Genomic DNA, 18,838 nt, shown 5'->3' with positions numbered 1-18,838 from the left:
ATGTTCGAAGAAAACTAACGAAATTCAAAATGACATCAGGGAATTATCCCCTTAAGGGAATTATGGTGATGATCCATACATTTTTGACTTACTTGTATTTTCTGCCCCTTTTCTTCTTATTCTTGCCTGTTCAATTGATCTGGTTAAATGTAGTTTCTGGTCTCTCTGGATTGAAATGGAAAGATCATTTTTATGTACCAGATGAACACTGCAAATTAAATTTTTGAGCCACTTGAAAACAATGTAGCTGGACCCTGCTTCCTTGGCCTCGCTCTAAACATCGAGCAAAATTATAATAAGAAAACTCCTTTAAGTTGTAAATGGCGTTTCCGAGGTCATCATTGATAATGAGTCATAAGCTCTATATACATGGGGAGTCAGGCACCCTGCTTCCTTGGCCTCGCTCTAAACATCGAGCAAAATTATAATAAGAAAACTCCTTTAAGTTGTAAATGGCGTTTCCGAGGTCATCATTGATAATGAGTCATAAGCTCTATATACATGGGGAGTCAGGCCCATAGCTTTCGTTCTGATTGGGCCATCGCCAACTTGGTTCATTTATGGGCTTTAGCATGGCGTCGTCCGAGTCTAAATATAAGATGGAGCTCTCACCGAAGGCTCAATGCAGCCCAACTCTTGTTTATATGACACAGCATTCAATTGACGTTTCCAACTTTGATGGAAGCCATGCTTATTGTTTGGTACCCAATTATATAGTAGAATTTCTTGACCTACGTAGCAGCTGATGTTAAACTATCACGATTTATCAAGCCCAATCAGACCCAATCTGGTAACAAAGTTTGGAAATGGTTGCTATCTGTGAAGAATTCTCATATGGCTGGTAATGTGAAGTTTCAGTAAAATTAAGTTTGAGCTGGCAAGCCTTCACTTTGGGTGATTTGAATGGAAATGTATTATAGGTTTGATTCCAAGGCTTGCCTTACAAATCTTCAGTAGATTACGTCTATGGTGAATGAGTTACTTTAAAGGCTCCTCCAAAGGTCACCAGCTAGAGAAGAGTGAACGACTCTCAGTTCATCCTCTTGTCTCTTGTCATTGATTCATATAGGTGGACCAAAATGGCAAGTTAGGATCTGCTGAAATTGTCATTGGCATTTCATAAGATATTAATGTCATTTTTATAGAGATATTACCCACAAAAAAGGTTTAGCACTCTTAGTTCATACCAAGGCTCTTGTTTTTTTTTTTTTGGTACAATGGCACTTCAGGTGTGATGCAGCCAACAAAATTAGAAAAAAAAAAAGATGGTTCTTCCAGAGAAAATCTTGGAGTGATAAGCCGTACAGAAAACAACTTAGTCAGCTACACTGTTCACCTCTCGGTAGATATGAATGGCCTGAAAGGCTCTTATTGTTGACTGTTAGTAGGTGGATCGTAATAGCCCGTTGGAATACACTTACTACTATCACTAGCATTTGTTAAGATTATTGTTGTAAAGAAATTATCCATACTCCTCGATCGATAATAGAAACTATCCGGACTAAATCAATTATGAATCAAATTCTCTTTGTCCACACAAGGAGGATACCTTTCGAGAAGGAGAGGGATCCAACAAAAAAAAGTGATAGACTTGATATTTTGCACAATCCTGGTCCTACATTCAAACATTATTAAGATTATTGTCGGCAAACTAGATGAGAATGTCATGGGTGGCTGCCTTCATTCCAAAATTCTTGCCATCGACTTTTAGTAGGTGGTACACAGGGACTAGTTAAAATTCACTTGATGTTTCCATTAGTGTTTATTGAAATTGTTATTTTTTTTTAAAAAATAACCAAATTCCTTTACCGAAAATAGAATTTACTTTTGGGTTCAATTAATTATGACTGCAGATACGCTTTGTTCGTCCGAAAAATGACACCTCTCAAAACCCTAAAGAGAGAGAAGAAATTCTATTGAGAAATAGAATTTATATTTGAAGAATCCTTGCCCTACATTCAAAATTTGGATTTAGACAAAATTTGGGAGAAATGAAACTTTAAAAAGTGAACAGACTAATCTATATTACATGATGGCTTAACTAGGAGAATAAGCTAACTCAAACTGGTCGAGATGGTATCACAGCCATTCATATAATGTTTCAATTCTTCCGAACTAATCACATGCACTGCACATAGTATGATACCAGTCGATCATGTACAATATGATAATACATCACAAGGAGCCAGATCCATCCCTAGTCCTCGAAGCATACCATTTATTGCTGTCTTTTTTTGGTTTGTATTAGGCTACGTAGATATGCTGCATACATTTCACATGGGATGAAAACAGCACCTTGGATATGGCCAAAGGAGCTAAAGAAGGGCAACGTGGACCGGCCCATACAGAATGCCCGACTCCTCTCGGTTCAAAGAATAAAAGATGGAATGTTATCCGAGTCCTTGTCCTCAAATGCATGATATCATTTATCAAAGAGAGAGAGGAGAAAAAAAAAAAAGAGGCTGGGAATTACCTAGAGATCAAGACAAATTGGTGGTTGCAGAGAAATTATATTATATATCATACATCGTCGTATATATGATATGGCGGTGCATCGCATCAATCATAGGTGCTCAATTTTTTTGTAGGCCTTATTTTGGTGCACTATTACAAGAGCGAATGCTCGTGCGTCCCCACATAAAGGGTGGCCTATGTGATTAGGCGGTGCATAGGAGAGAGAAAATTATTTATCAAAGAGAGAGGAAAAGAAAAGAAAAAAAGGGTAGGTATTATCTAGAGAACGAGACAAATTGGTGGTAGTAGGAAAATTATATTCTACATTATACATCATCATGTATATATGATATGGATGTGTGCACTATATCAATCATAAGTGCTTATTTTTTTTTTAGGCCTTATTTTTGTGCACTACCATGGGAGCGAATGCTTGTGCGCCGCCACGTGGAGGGTGGCCTATGTGATATGGGCAGTGCATAGGAGAGAGAAAATTATTTATGAAAGAGAGATGGAAAAGAAGGATGGGTATTACATGGAGAATCAAACAAATTCACGGTTGTAGAAAAATTATATTCTACATCATACATCATCATGTATATGATATGGATGTGTGCGCTGCATCAATCATAAGTGCTCATTCTTTTAGGCCTTATTTTTGTGCACTACCACGGGAGCAAAATATCAAAGAGAGGAAAAAAAAAGGCTAAGTATTAGAGTCAAATACGTGGTCGTAAAGAAATTTTATTCTACATCATACATCAACATGTATATAATATGGTGGTATTCCCCATCAACCATATATGCTTTTTTTTCTCTAGGCCTTATCTTGGTGCACTACTGCAGGAGCGAATGCTTGAGCCCCATGCACCACGTGGAGGGTGGTCCATGGGCGGTGCATAGGAGAGAGAAAACGATCCAACCGCCAGCCGATGCCATCCCGCTTCTCCGCATAAGCGGACGAAAATCTCTACCGCATGATGCGGATTCCGTTACGGAGGAAAAGTCCATCGATCTGATCCACAACTCGCCATTGATCTGATCCATAGCCACCGTTGATCTGATCCACGCCGGTGAGCGAAGCGAAATTAGGTAAATTACCGGCGCAGTGCATCTCATCCGCGTCACGCTGCACTCCTGAAAGCATCATACAAAAGGATTTTGAAATCCGTGCCATGCGCTCCAACGTTCCCCTTCGACGTCTCATGCTATGGTAATAGCCGCCGTACGTAACACTAAGATTTTATTCAAATAAATGAGTTAATAAAAGATTTTAAAGACATTATTATTCCATTATAATAAAGAAAAAAGAAATCCTTGCTGTCTGTATCATCATTATTGGTCAAAAATTATTTTTAGTTACTTATCCGATAATATATAAATATTATCTATAAAGGTATGGCTTACCAAGTTGGACGTAGAATCAAAGTAAAACTCATTGAAACTTTTAAATAAGATCGGATCGAGTTGGAGATTTTTATACCCGAAACGACCCTGTATAAAATACCCAGCTTATTGCATGGACATGTAAGTATGTACATATATGCATACAGACCGTGTGTTAAAAAAATTACTCTTCTAACACTCTTGCACCGGTGAGAATAAACAGTTATGGCCGAGTGGCCGCCTGGCTGCTAAGTAGCCGACCGTAACAATTTTCCCTTGAGTTGTCCAAACTTTATTCCTTCACCTCTTCGTCAGCCAGCTCTCTCGAACTCATGCACTGGGATGTATTCGCGCGCGCACACACACACACAAAAAAAAAAAAAGCAGAAAAATAACACCAACTCATAGTATTTATCGACCCTGCTTCCTTCCCACGAGTCCACCAAATCCGACTCCATGAGTTCAATCCATCCTCCATTAGCCTTTTTCTCCTGATCTTTTCAATAAATTTTCTTTTTTTATAAATAATAATCTTCCTCCTTATTGGGTACCGTTCACCCTAATCACATAAAAATAGCAACACAAGATGAAAACCAGGAAGCAGTTAGTACCCACCGAAAACTGTGCTTCATCCTCTCATCATCGTCATCGGAAAAGTGGAGAGCCGTAACGGCTGCCGAAAGGTGGCCGAGCCGCTCTCCGACCGCGTCTTACGCCTCTCTTTCTGTGACTCTCGATCCTATCCAACTCCACTTCGCCTCTATAAATTCTCCGCCACGCTCACTCGAGGCTACTCAAATCAAGTCCATGTTTCTTCCGCATGCAGTTTTAGATATGAGGCCTTTTCCTCTCCTACTACTCTTCTTTATTCTAGCAGTCGTCCGGTGCTCCGCCGCCGCGGATGCGGGCACCACCAAGACGCCGTCGAGGGTCCGGCTCGACACGGGCGGGCTGAGCCGGGAGGCTTTCCCGGCCGGGTTCGTCTTCGGGACGGCGGCGTCCGCGTACCAGGTGGAGGGCATGGCGCTGAAAGACGGGCGTGGCCCCAGCATCTGGGATGTCTTTGTCAAGATCCCAGGTAAAGTAATTAAATCCCAACCGTCCGTACCTTTTACCATTTCGAATCTTCTTCTTCCGGCTTATCAAAATCTAGCTGGATTTCTGAGTCAACTCTCACTCCCCCGAATTTATATTAACTGAAACAGGGGAGATTGCAAATAATGCCACAGCGGACGTTTCAGTAGACGAATACCATCGCTACAAGGTAAGTAATAATTCCATCCTAAGCAAAAAAAATAATAAGAGAGAAAAAAGAGAAAATTATTGGAATAATAAAACTCCGGGGTATCTCTTTGTCCAATCCTTTTCACTGGGTTGACTCAGTGAAGGCTGGGCTGAGGTTTAGTCATCAGAATTGGATTTTTTTTTTGTAAGATTTGCATTAAACGTTGCAGTGATGGTGCAGGAGGACGTGGAAATCATGAAGAAGATGAATTTTGATGCATATCGCTTCTCGATCTCGTGGTCCAGGATATTTCCAAGTAATCGAGATTTTGATGACACTGATTGATCTTAATAAATGGGTTCTCATGTTTAGAAAATTGACTCGATTTTTTATTTGTTTTACTTTGCTATGAATGTAGATGGAGTGGGGAAGGTAAATTGGAAAGGTGTGGCATATTACAATAGATTGATTAACTACATGCTAAAGAAAGGTAAGCTTCGTGTCCCAGCCAGAAGCCGTCTCTGCTTCTCGAGTCCATGGATTGATCATAATTACTAATCTTATGTTTCTATGATTTTTTAGGTATCACACCCTATGCAAATCTCTATCACTACGACCTCCCAGAAGCACTTGAGAAGCAGTACAATGGATGGTTAAGCTCAAAAATTGTGTAAGTTTATGATTTTTAAGCTCTGCTTCTTCACTGAATATCTTTTGCATGTCGATGCCTGCTCTTTTTTTTCGTGGACTTTCATGCTCAAGCTTTACTCTTCATGCAGAACGGCACCCTCACTCTATTAGTTATGGAGTAGAGCTGATCACGGGCAGGTCTCGGGCCTAAATTTTATTTATTTTTAATCAAGTTTCAGGCCGGGTCCATTTAGAATTTGACTTTTTCTGTACCTAAGTTTGGCTCAAGATCATCGAGTCAATATTTGGTGTTTAATACTCTAGGTACTTCTTAGATTTGTCACAACCATTTGCTTTTATAACAAAAATTTCCAAACTAAAATTGATACTTTATTTTTCTTAACAAAAAGGATTTAATTTGCATGAGAACAGGGTACGTACTCGAAGTTCTTTGGACACACACACACACAGAGAGAGAGAGAGAGAGAGAGAGAGAGTTTATGGGCTGATGTTATTTAGTTTGCAGTTAATTGTCCTAATATTCTTTTCTTTAGTATAAATAATTTCGGGTTTTCAGGGTGAGCTCGGCTTAGCCAAAGGTTTGCCAAAAACTTTTCGCTCCATGAAATTTTGCTCGGCCTGAGTATTGAAATTAGGCCCCAAACATGGCTCAGCCCATGGCCATTTCTAGTCTCTAAGTTTTCATTGAAATGAATCTGTAATTATCACAGCTTCAAAGCCTTCCTTTTAAAGACCACGCAGCTTTAAAGCCTTGGATGATCTTTAAAGGACAACAACCTCTCAGTTTTTTTTCAGACAACATCCAAACATGTGCATACATAGAATCTATTCACGTATTGATACATGCTTCCACTTACTCTTTATCTATTTAAAAAAGAAAGAAAGAAAGAAAGAAAGAAAGAAAAGTTACACCTTGTCATCTTGCACCCAAGTCACTGAAAATGTTTGCTTCAGAATTTAGGATTTTCCAAGTCCATAAGATTCATCCTCAACAGGAAAGGTTACCAGTGCAGCAAAATCTCCTGTCTTTTGATTATTTCTCACAATAATTTTTTTTTTTAAAAAACCAATTCATCTGGAGCTTGATCATTGGCTCATAACATGCAGGGAGGCATATGCAGACTATGCTGACTTTTGTTTCAAGATATTTGGTGATAGAGTGAAGAATTGGTTCACTTTCAATGAGCCAAGGGTGGTGGCAGCTCTTGGATATGATGATGGCAAATTTGCCCCAGGAAGATGCACAAACTGTTCGGCCGGTGGGAATTCTGCTACCGAGCCTTATATTGTTGCCCATAATCTCATCCTGTCTCATGCTGCTGCTGTTAAGAGGTACCGTGAGAAGTATCAGGTAAGCAACTCCAATTCCCATGTTTCCACCATATATATATATATATCCTGAGAACTGTGATGGACTGCTTCTTTACATGAACTGGTGTTGTTGCCTTCTTAATTATATCCTGTCCTCTACACCAAAAGTCATGTGCATGCATGGCCATTAATCACAACAACTAATTTGCATAAGCATGTCCTATCGATGCACGACCACACTCAAAGAGAAAGCGTAAAGCCTATTAAATCCATGTCATTAGTTTCAGAAGACTCGTAAGGCAATTTTGTACTGGACAGACAAAAATTTCAGGCGTTTCAAGATAATAATATTTGAGAGGCTAAACAGCAAGTCAGGATTGGATTCTCTTAGATGCTTTTTGCTATTAACATGTTGTGATGCAAAGATTAATGATTCCCAATGTAATCATGCATGCCAGGCTGAACAGAAAGGCAGGATTGGAATTCTCCTGGATTTTGTTTGGTATGAGCCTCTGACCGATTCGAAAGATGACCATGCAGCAGCTCAAAGAGCAAGGGACTTCCATCTGGGATGGTAATTATCGAAACATTGCAAAGGAATGAAACATTCATTACTCTAGCAAAAATTCGATCTCCATCTCACCTACTTTGCAGGTTTCTTCACCCTATCATATATGGCGAGTACCCAAAGACAATGCAGAACATTGTTAAAGAGAGGCTTCCAAAATTCACAGTGGAAGAGGTTAAGATGGTGAATGGCTCTATAGATTATGTGGGCATCAACCAATACACTGCCTACTACATGTATGATTCACATCTGTCTGAGCCGCAAAAGCCCACTCGTTATGCGAACGATTGGCACGTCGTATTTGCTTGTGAGTCCTTAACTTCCTTTGGGATGATAAAACCATGACATAGCATTATATGACTCCTAATTAAACTCCTGTGATTTCTCCTGAATTCTGCAGATGCACGCAATGGTGTGCCTATTGGACCACGGGTACGTAATATTTTCGTATCTTCGATGTTAGTTCTTGATCGATGATATTATGACAGTCTTAGAGGCAAAAGTTTACCTAACCTTCTATTCCAAAAAATTGTGACTTCAATGGTTTTGACTCACTTTATTTGCTTTAAACAAGATAAACTGGCTGTACTGAATGAGAAAAAAACTGCAACAAAATTTGCAGGCATATTCTGATTGGCTTTACATTGTACCATGGGGGATGTACAAAGCAGTGAGCTATGTTAAGGAGCACTATCGCAACCCAACTATGATCCTATCTGAAAATGGTATCAAATACTCAAAACCATTTCTTTCTTTTCCTTTCTTTACCCCCTTAATTTACCCCTGTAATCTGGGCTAAGTTCCTCACTTGATGATGATCATGATGTCAGGAATGGATGATCCTGGTAACATGACTCTGCCAAAAGGTTTGCATGACACGACGAGAATCAATTACTACAAAAGCTATATAACCGAGCTCAAGAAGGCAATCGACGATGGGGCAAACGTAATTGGTTACTTTGCTTGGTCTTTGCTTGATAACTTCGAATGGAAATTAGGTTACACATCAAGATTCGGGATAGTCTATGTCGACTTTAGAACCCTAAAGCGGTACCCTAAGATGTCAGCTTATTGGTTCAGAGAGATGCTCAAGGGGAAGAACTAGGTAGTGGCTTGAGTCATGTTTATTTTCTACTTGCCGCTTTGTAGTTATCATTAGGTTAGCTGAAGTGACTACCTTACAGAGCTTGAATGTATGCCTAAGTTGAACTTGCTATGATAATAAAGGAGGCAGTTTCAGTTTTTTTCTATCTTACATTTTTCCTTGAAGTGATTTCATGTAACACAATTTTTGCTGGACTTTCTTGCATGTGAAGTATGTTAATGGTTAAAGCTCCATGATGCTCAAGAAAAATTAGAAGGAGCAAATTTAATAATATAAGAAAATAATACTAACATATCATGTCAGGGGTTGCAGTATATAATCTGACGAAACCACAATTTGGATTAAATGATAAATTAAAAGGTAAATTTCATCACATTGTCTCTTTTTATAAAGTTCTAGGCTATATATAATTTTGTATGGAGATTAGTTGATTCTAACCTTCCACTCCCAATCTAAAGTTCTAATCACTAGTGTCTTGCATGTTAGCTGTATATATGACTTGTCCTGTCTCAGTATAGCTGTACAAGACTTGTCTTGTCTTAGTAGCTGTATACTAGCTGTATTGTTGACTATATATTAGCTGTACATAAGCCACCTTCATCTATATAAAGGTGGGCTATGACGACACTGTTTGATTAATGAACAAAGGAGCTAATCTTCCCTTTTACAATCACTCTCTCTTCTTCCTCTATCTTTCTCTCCTCTTCCTCCTATTCAACATAGTATCATAGCCTCAAAGATCCTGAGGCAGTTCTTTTCCTTGGTCTCTCTCTCTCTTAGGCCACCGTCGGCCACTTCTTCTTCGGCGGCGGTAGGCACCACCAGGATACTTTTTTTCTTGGTGGCATTGTATCAAACATCTAACACTCACATACCTTTACTTGCGGCTTCGGTGGAAGACCGGCTGACCGTGGCAGTGCAGAGCTTATCCACCATCGTCCGGCGACGGCTCCGAAGAAGGGGACAATGAAGCTTGTTCGTCGTCCAGTGCTGGAGAAGAGCACCGCCGGTTCCGGGGGAGAGGAGCCGGAGAAGAGCGTCGCGAGAGGAGCCGGCCCGTCCGTCGTCCAGCGCCAGAGAAGAGCGCCGCCAGTTCCGAAGGAGAGGAGCCGGAGAAGAGCACCGGAGAAGAGCGTCGCCCCCTCTTCATTCCGCCGGAGGGAGGAGAGGAGCTAGGTTTGGTGCCTCTTCTTTGTCAAGACCCGAGCCCGCCCGCCTCCTCTTTATCAAGACTCGATCCCATCTACCGATGGTGCGAAACGCCACCACAAGGTTCTCCGCCGCCATCTTGCTCTCTCTTCCTTTCTAAATAGAGAACCTATGGCACAGGCGAACTCTTTGCGATCGCCGAGCAGGAGTTTTCTTGAGAACCCAAGCTCGGAGCTCGGCCTGGGTCTCCAGGATCTAAGTCCCCAAGTGGGAGGACGGCCCCACCCTTGTACCCCACCTCGCCGGCTTCGCAGTCGCCGGTGGCGCAGGATTTCTTGCCAGTGCTGTCTCCAAATGCCACGTCTCCAACGCCTCCCGAGAGAGGAGGAGAGGAGCGCATCAGGTCTAGCTTGCCTTGTGCAGCAGTTTCTCGAGCCACTCCCTCTGAGCAAAGCCACTGGAAGCCCCTGTGGTCACATCTCCCTGACACCGAGACGTGACACAGAGATGTTTTGCTCGTCTATTTGCGCCAGGTATTGATTATAAACGGAAGAGTATCGGTCATCTCTTCTGAGTCATATCTTCTAAATAGCAGAAAAAAGTCTTGTTTGGTACCTTAATTATGACCACATCAGCTGATATTTTATCCATTTTTTTTATTTCTTCTTAAAAAAGGTTCAGTAAATTTCAGGAACGATATTTTCATTGTGGCAAAATAGATCATAAAATCTCAGAGTGTAGAAAGAAACAAGCTGAGGAGAGAACAACTCAGAAAGCTCAGACGGCCTCATCACATCGGACTGCGACTGTTGCTTTTACTAGTTTGTCGGCATCTTCATCTTCTTCTTCTATACCCACTTCATCCATTATTACAACAGATATTGAGGTAATAGTTCATCCAGTTCCATCTCGTACTACCCTCTCTACCACCTCAGGTAAACCTTCCTTTTGGTTTCTTGACTCCGCATGTGTAATCACATGATCTCTGATTCCTTCTTAGTTTCCTTGAAAACTAACTTGAATCCTGTTCCCGTTATTTACACTGCTAATGGCTCCCATATGGTTGTTAGCCATGTAGGTTCTGTCTCTACTTCTATCCTTTCTTTATATCTTGTTTCAAAATTATCTTTTAACTTGCTGTCTGTTGGTCAACTTATGGAACATGGCCGTAAGGTAACTTTTACTAACAAAGGTTGTGAAGTGCAGGATCAGAAGACGGGTCAACTCGTTGGGACTGGGCGTAAAGTTGGTCGTCTGTTTGAGCTCACATCATTACGTGTACCTAGCTCTAGTCCTATTCCATTAGTTGTTGTTGTCTCCTCGAGTCTTTGGCATTCTCGTTTGGGGCATGCTTTCTTACGAGCGTTTGTTTGGGAAAAGTTAACTGTCAACCTTTTGATTGTGTCTCTTGTCATTTAGGTAAGCAAAATGCTCCACCCTTTAATAAAAACGTTTCTTTCTCCACCACACCTTTTGATTTGATACACTATGATATTTGGGGACCTGCTCCTATTGAGATTAAGGGAGGATTACAATATTTTGTCTAGTTTATTGATGACTACTCACGGTGTATATGGATTTATCTTTTACATGATCTCTCTGAGTTGCTTGATACCTTTCGTAATTTTCAGCAGATGATCAAAATCCAGTTTAGTCGACTCATAAAAGTTTTTCGTAGTGACAACGCCATTGAATATACCTCTACCTCATTCATGAAAGTATTTAAATAAAATGGAACAGTATCCCATCGTTCTTGTCCTTACACCTCTCAGCAAAATGGTTGTGCCGAACGAAAGCATCGTCACATTTTGGACACTGTCAGATTCCTTCTTCTTTTTGCTGCCTTATCTGAGTCTTTTTGGAGAGAGGCTGCTCTTATAGCAGTCTATACCATCAACCGAGTACCTTCTCCCACGATCTCAAATAAATCACCATATGAGGTTCTTTATAAGAAGGTTCTTGATTACTCTTTCCTAAAAGTCTTTGGTTGTGCTTATTTTGTTTTGCTTCCTTCACATGAGCGTACTAAACTTGAACTACACTCACGTCTCTGCTGTTTTCTTGGTTATGGTATCGAACATAAAGGTTATCGTTGTTATGATCCTATCACCAAGCGACTTCGTATATCCCAACATGTTTAATTTTGGAAACAAAATGTTTACTAGCATCTCTCCGCTCTCCACGGGTCCTCCTCAGTATTCTCCTATCTTCAATAACCCCACTGTTGATCTTTTTTCAGACTCTTTTTTAGTTGCAAGTGATGGGAGCTCATCAGACAATCTCTCAACGACCGACTCCAATGGGTCTGGACCGTCCACTGATCCGATCATCCCAACCGGATCATCTGAGCCCCCCTCAGTACTGTCCTTCGCCGCTCTTGTACGGTAAGATCTATCCCCTCTCATCTTAGTGATTACCACTGTTTTTTTGCTCTCGCTACTCTCTATGAGCCTCGCAATTATCGCAAGGCTAGCTCTAATCTTCTTTGGCAAAAAGCAATGACTAATGAACTCCAAGCCTTTCAAGATACTCATACATGGCATCTGATTGACTTGCCTCCTAAAAAAACCGCAGTAGGATACAAGTGGGTGTATAAGATTAAGACTCGTGCTGATGGCTCAGTGGAACGCTACAAGGCTCGACTTTGTGGCTCGAGGATTCACACAGGAGTATCGTATTGATTATGAGGAGACCTTTGCTCCAGTAGCACGTCTTACCATATTTCGTTCTTTGCTTGCAGTTGCAGCCATTAAGCGATGAAAGATGTATCAAATGGATGTTAAAAATGCTTCCTCAATGGTGATTTAGCTGAGAAAGTGTATCTACAACCTCCTCCAGGTTTTGCCCATCCGCCTGGAAAGGTCTATCGTCTTTTTAAGGCACTCTATGGCCTTAAGCAGTCTCCTCAAGCTTGGTTTTTCAAGTTCAGCTCAGTCCTGACTCAGCAGGGCTTCACGCCTAGTGCATATGATTCTACACTATTTTTTCGACGATCTGAGGCTGGCATTGTTCTTCTCTTGCTATATGTAGATGATATAGTTATTACTGGAAGTGACGTCTCAGGGATTTATATACTTTAGCAGTTTCTTGGACAAAATGAAGGATTTAGGATCCCTTAGCTACTTTCTGGGTCTCAAGGTGACATCCAGCTCAGATGGCTACTATCTTTTCCAGGCTAAGTATGCTTCCGAGTTGATATCTCATGCTGAGTTGACAGATAGCAAGACCATGGAGAGTCCTCTGGAAATGAATGCTAAGCTTCTTCCTACTGATGATGAACTATTGACAGATGCGACTTTGTATCGGCAGTTGGTTGGTAGTCTCATCTATTTGACCGTTACATGTCCTGACATTTCTTATGCATTCCCACTGTTTAGTCAGTTTATGCATGCACCATGCTCTACACACTATGCAGCAGTTTTATGTATCCTCCGATATGTTAGGGTACATTGTTCCACGGTCTTTATTTCTCAGCCCACTCAACCTTGGATATTCAAGCCTATTCTGATGCTGATTGGGCTGGTGACTTTACAGATTGTCGCTCTACCATCGGCTATTATTTCTTGCTTGGTTCTTCTCTCATTTCTTGGAAAAGTAAGAATCATACGGTTGTCTCTCGCTCCAGTATAGAGGCTGAGTATCGTGCACTGGCAGATACTACCTCTGAATTCTTATGGCTTCGATGGCTACTATATGACATGGGTGTTCTTTTGACCAGTGGTTCCTCTCTCAATTGTAATAATATAAGTGCTATACAGATTGCTCATAATGATGTGCTTCATGAGCGAACAAAACATATTGAGATAGATTGCCACTTCATTCGGCATCATATCAAGCAAGGCGCTCTTCAGTTGATATATGTTGCTTCTGCAGATCAGCTTGCTGATATTTTTATGAAGGCCCATCCACCGGGATGTCATCAGGATTTGGTTCGCAAACTCAAGTTGGCATCTTTACTACCATCTTGAGTTTGAAGGAGGATGTTAGCTGCATATATGACTTGTCTTGTCTCAGTATAGCTGTACAGGACTTGTCTTGTCTTAGTAGCTGTATACTAGCTGTATTATTGACTGTATATTAGCTGTACATAAGCCACCTTCATCTATATAAAGGTAAGCTATGATGACACTGTTTGATTAATGAACAAAGGAGCTAATCTTCCCTTCTGCAATCACTCTCTCTTCTTCCTCTGTCTATCTCTCCTCTTCCTCCTATTCAACGTTGCATCTGAAATGAATGTGGGCCAAATGAATCGAAAACAAATGAAAAATAGGAAAGAAAGTAGAAAGAAAAAGATGATGGAATGCTTGATCATGGGCTAAAAACTGTTGGATAATAGCCAAACTGCCTTTTTTTTTGTGTGTGTGAAGAAGCTAAGAAGCAAGCAAAGTGATGGTTTGGAGAGGCAGATCAAATCAGACCTGATTTCTCCAAAAGTCTATGTTTATTTAGACTGCTGGTTTCGACATCATGTAACTTATTCAATAAATAATCCACCCCCGATCGTTGACAAATCATGAAAATCCGTTGTTGATTGCAAGATACTAACTCTTTATCTCAAAAACCTGGTATATTGATAGGAATGCAATGGGCCATGGACTAATCGAGTAATTAATACTTGGTTTGGGTGATTAGAAAGACCACCAAATTCATGGTTAAGAGAAAAGATCATCAAAAAAATTGAAGCTGCCAGCTTGTTTAGGATGTATTCCATTTTCTCCTGTCCTTCAATTTATATCCTCTCCTACTGAAGCCCAACCTCAGACTCCCTCTTCTTGGCCATATTTTGTGTCATTTTTTAAGATATGAGTGACAAATGAATCCATGACACACTATATAAAACAAATGGGTTTGATACGAAGGTTTATTCTTCTTGACCTAATTAGATAAATAGGGTTTGAGCTAAGGGTTAAATGAAGGTCTCTTACCCCAAGTTGACTTGGCCTTCACATGATATTGCTTTATTTTCCAAAAACTACTTAATTAGTTGCATTTATATTGCTATCGTCCTTGATCAAATGCCTCGTTCTTTCCTAATTCAAGAACCCAAATTTAGACAAATATATATTGCGTAGTAATTAATCAAATTCACGAGTTTGCTAGCCTTTCAGAAAGTTTCTGCTCGCTAATGATCACTAATCTTTTGTGCTAAGTGAGGGTTTCCCTCTTCATTTTCTCTCATGCAAGCAACAAGAAGTGTGCAGAGGCATCCGCTAGTGGTGCCACTTTCAATGGTCGAACTTCGTGTCTCCTCAAATGGGGAGGGATAATAAAGAGCTAAGGCTTGTTGGCCACTTGCAACTTGGTTTGTAAGCCTGCCAAATAGTTCGAGCAATTTATCAATGACCCTATACAAAAACTGAAATTATGCCCTCAAATGTCAGTGTTTTGCATGTAATTCTCTTTTGCATGTGCACGTTTATTGAATTACAGCAGATAGGGGAGAGTCTTCTTATCGAAACAGCAAACCTTCGAAGGCGAAAACAGGGTTACTACTAATGAGGAAGCGGCGTGACAAACACCACTTAAAGTTTCTTCACACTTTGTAATTCTATAATAATCTAAAGCATGGGTCAGTAATGTTGGCAGTACAATCTTCTTTTTTTTTTTTGGTTCCATCTCATTCTTAAATGTGAGGAAAAAACTAGAGTGCCTTAGACGTATATATGCAAGGATCATAATTACTTTTATTTATCCTTACAATTCCTGCTCCTCTTTAACAATGAGAAATAGTTAGTGCTCCATCAATTTAAAACTCGTAAATATCGCTTTTCCTGGTTGCCAATGTGGCACTAAGCTCGCCAATATATACTCTCTTTCGAGTCCCTTCACTTTCTTTAAACATGGGTAATATGATAGTGATCAATATAAAAATTCAAACTTCAGTAATCTAATTATTGAATTATGCCAATACCTTGCTAAAAGAAAATATGGATTATGCTATTATGTCTTGCATACCCTCAAAAGCTACCTCTGGTGCATTTACAAAGGAAGCAACGGACAGAAGAGTAGGACTAGATTAATTAGTCATAATTAGCACTCTAAGACATGGTGACATGAGCTACGTCTTAATTAAAACTCGATCGATCGTTTATCTTCCAGTGCAGTGTCTTTTCTTCATTAAGGAGTTCGCCAAGAAGTTTGAGCTCCTTCACATGATGGAGCATGCATTGGGGTTGTCGTCGCTGAAGAAAGTCATGTATTTCACATCGGTTGCATTCGGAATAGGTTGTGCCTGAGGCACATTGCGCACGAAGCCGGATGGTGCCTTCTTGTCATAGGCCCCAGCAACGTAAGGGTAGGCGACCAAGTGGTAAGGGACGTAGGGCCAGAATTCTGCCACCTTTCCTGTGCTCTTCACCTTCTTGAGGACCTTGTTCGGCTCGACGTGGCCGCTGACCGTCACCCTGCTTTGCTTTCGGTTCACGTCCACCGATGTCACACCTAATAAAGACCATGCGCACGTCAGTCTTGTGCTTAAATCAGAAATTATGACCCTTCAACAGCTGTCTTGCCCAGCAGCACCTGAAAGCACTCTTCATGACCTGATTTAGGTCCTGTTTGAAAAGTTATTTGCAGTAGGACTTCTAGAAGGAGGATTTTTTGTTATAAAATTTTTATAAAAAATTATTTGCTATTTAGTAATTATATTTTTAGAGTATTATAGTATTTTTGGTAAATAAATTGAAAAAATATTTTTAGTATTACAAAATGACCGTAAAGAACATTGCATAGATTATACAACAGAGCATAATAAAATATAACATGTATTAATACATAAATATATGATATAATATAATATTACTATAATGTAATATAATATTATTATAATATAGTACTATAACATTGTATACTATTGGATAATTATTTAATATAATATTAAATTATTTTACATAACATATCAATATATTATGATATAATATAATATTATATTATATTTATAGTATAATATAATAACAAAGGTACAATTATTAGCATATATTCATTTTTCATAGTATAACATAATATTAAATTATTTAACATAACATATTAATATATTATAATATTATATTATATTATATTTATAGTATAATACAATAATAGGAAACAAGAATTTATTTTTTTTGCACGGAAGCGAGTCTGATCTATGGGCAAGGTTGTTTGTTAGGGCTCCAGCAAATTTTTAAATTTATAAAGGGATAAAATATGTAATTATTATATTTTATTATGGGTATTTTGGTCAAAAAAATAGCTTTCCAACAAAGCTCAAAACAGTTTTTTCGGAAAGCTCCAAAATGGAGTTTCTCCTAAAAAACTGTTTTTAGCTTTCTAGAAAAGCTAAAACAGCTTTCAAAATCTTTACCAAACATATTTTTTTATCCAAAAGTACTTTTGGAGCGTCAGAAAGTACTTTTTGGCCTTCCAAAAGCTTCCCCAAACAGGCGTTAGTGATGAGATTGTTCTTTTTATAAGAGTAATACATCTTTTATCCTGTTCTCTACTTTTTTTTTTTTTTTTTTTTTTTTTTTTTTTAATTTTTCAAGGATAACTTAGTTTGGTACACGAATGAACTTATCAAACTGCAACTTGCTCCACCTGTTGGACGTCATTAGGCCATCTCTCTTCTTATCGGTTGCTAGGAGACTAACAAATAAATTACTGACAGAGACAACGTAAGAAGAAAATAAGAAACTCCAACTGCTGACTTATTCTTGGTTTTGTATCGAGTTCCAGGAAACATCGCGCAATCACTGTTAATTTAACCATATGGATAAGCTTGCTAAGGAATAAAAAAATGATCCTTCTTCTAAAGTAGTGTTTTTTTTTCCCCTCATCTTTCCCTGTCAGTCGGTATTGCTCACAGTCGCAGAGGAGTTTCACCACCTTACTGAGTTTGTTCTTGTTTTTTCGGAGACATCTTCTTTAAAAATATAAAACGTAAGTAGTGTCCATTAGGGTTATATATATATATATATATATATATATATATATATATATATAAAACAAAACTACCACTTTTCAGGGATCGGGGTTGTATCTTTGGCATGAAGGAAGGAAGGATTCACCTTCCTTCACCTGGATCCATCACTGGATCATCACTGGTCACTTTGAGATTTGTGTAGATGAATGAATAATTGGATTTGGAGTGCCATGAGAGCTGTACAGTGGGTAATCCAACAATGGATTCGTGCGAACGAAGGTGAATTTTTCTTTCACGCGAAAGATGTAACCCTCCTCCATTTTCCAGAATCCAGTACTCATGACTAATTTTGGATACCTTTCAGTTAACTTGAAGAAACCATTAAATCTTATCTATATTATTTGTTCGCTCCAACCTCACTCAAATATCGTATTGAGCAACATGATTCACACCTTAGCGAAAAAAAAAAAACATGATTCGCAAACACGCGTCGTGCACACACACACACACACAGCGAGAGAGAGAAGAGAGAGAGAGAGAGAGAGAGAGAGAGAGAGAGAGAGAGAGAGAGAGAGAGAGGAGTGTTGTTACCTTTCAGCGATTCAACAGCATGCTTCACTCTCCTTTCGCAGCCGTCGCAGTCCATCTTTACCTTGATCTGCACGGTCTGATAGACACCAAAAAAACCAGATAAAGCTGTTTAGCTTCTTACTGAGATATGTCATGCAGAGGAAAAAGAGAACTCCTTTCTCTTCGCGTGCTCTTAAAACAAAAAGAGAGAGGGATATGAAGGGTTGTTTATGGTCTCGACATTGCTCTTCTCACCTGCAGCGGCTTTCTTTTTTTCCTTTTCAATGCTCTTCTTGTTTTTGTGAAACTGAACAAGTCCGAGACGTAGTCAAGTGCACCCATTTTGCTCCAGACGCACACAGAGAGATAGAGAGAGAGAGAGAGTTGAGCTAAGGAATATGGAAGAGATCTTGTGCATTTATATAAGCAGGATCCAAGGATTATTTTAGCCGCTCTAATTGCCTGCTAATTATTAATTTTTGGTCTACTAAGCCTGAATTAAGTGCAGTAGTATTGAAG

The 18,838-nt window shown here is 39.5% G+C and overlaps 2 protein-coding genes across 2 annotated transcripts; one reads left to right on the top strand and one right to left on the bottom strand.

The window, feature by feature from the left end:
• Nucleotides 1-4,441: 4,441 nt before the first annotated feature.
• Nucleotides 4,442-8,838, top strand: LOC103721564 (beta-glucosidase 1-like). The gene is made up of 11 exons (XM_008811831.5): nt 4,442-4,918; nt 5,046-5,104; nt 5,306-5,381; nt 5,484-5,555; nt 5,648-5,735; nt 6,824-7,067; nt 7,486-7,601; nt 7,682-7,902; nt 7,996-8,027; nt 8,218-8,320; nt 8,426-8,838. Exons 1-11 carry the CDS (start codon nt 4,648-4,650, stop codon nt 8,698-8,700), a joined length of 1,557 nt encoding a protein of 518 aa, XP_008810053.2. The 5' UTR covers nt 4,442-4,647; the 3' UTR covers nt 8,701-8,838.
• A 6,926-nt stretch (nt 8,839-15,764) lies between these two features.
• LOC103721562 (heavy metal-associated isoprenylated plant protein 22-like) lies at nt 15,765-18,736 on the bottom strand. Its single transcript, XM_017846292.5, has 3 exons — nt 18,575-18,736; nt 18,341-18,416; nt 15,765-16,293 (listed from the first exon to the last, which is right to left on the bottom strand). Exons 1-3 carry the CDS (start codon nt 18,659-18,661, stop codon nt 16,001-16,003), a joined length of 456 nt encoding a protein of 151 aa, XP_017701781.4. The 5' UTR covers nt 18,662-18,736; the 3' UTR covers nt 15,765-16,000.
• Between the last annotated feature and the right edge of the window lie 102 nt (nt 18,737-18,838).

The sequence above is a fragment of the Phoenix dactylifera genome, chromosome 1, assembly GCF_051530095.1.
Source record: "Phoenix dactylifera cultivar Ajwa chromosome 1, Ajwa_hap1_PhDact_Kaust_v1.1, whole genome shotgun sequence".
Classification (NCBI taxonomy): domain Eukaryota; kingdom Viridiplantae; phylum Streptophyta; class Magnoliopsida; order Arecales; family Arecaceae; genus Phoenix; species Phoenix dactylifera.
Note: the sequence above shows the minus strand (reverse complement) of the source record. Positions and strands in the feature narration are given on the sequence as shown.

What these genes read in the sequence shown, in the direction of transcription:
- LOC103721562 (XM_017846292.5), bottom strand. Translation starts at nt 18,661, where the DNA reads ATGGGTGCACTTGACTACGTCTCGGACTTGTTCAGTTTCACAAAAACA. An exon ending in AAAAAAGAAAGCCGCTGCAG is followed by an intron (nt 18,417 to 18,574) that starts GTGAGAAGAGCA and finishes GGTGTCTATCAG; the next exon opens with ACCGTGCAGATCAAGGTAAA. An exon ending in TGCTGTTGAATCGCTGAAAG is followed by an intron (nt 16,294 to 18,340) that starts GTAACAACACTC and finishes GGTCTTTATTAG; the next exon opens with GTGTGACATCGGTGGACGTG.
- LOC103721564 (XM_008811831.5), top strand. Translation starts at nt 4,648, where the DNA reads ATGTTTCTTCCGCATGCAGTTTTAGATATGAGGCCTTTTCCTCTCCTA. An exon ending in GTGGTCCAGGATATTTCCAA is followed by an intron (nt 5,382 to 5,483) that starts GTAATCGAGATT and finishes CTATGAATGTAG; the next exon opens with ATGGAGTGGGGAAGGTAAAT. An exon ending in TGGTTAAGCTCAAAAATTGT is followed by an intron (nt 5,736 to 6,823) that starts GTAAGTTTATGA and finishes CATAACATGCAG; the next exon opens with GGAGGCATATGCAGACTATG.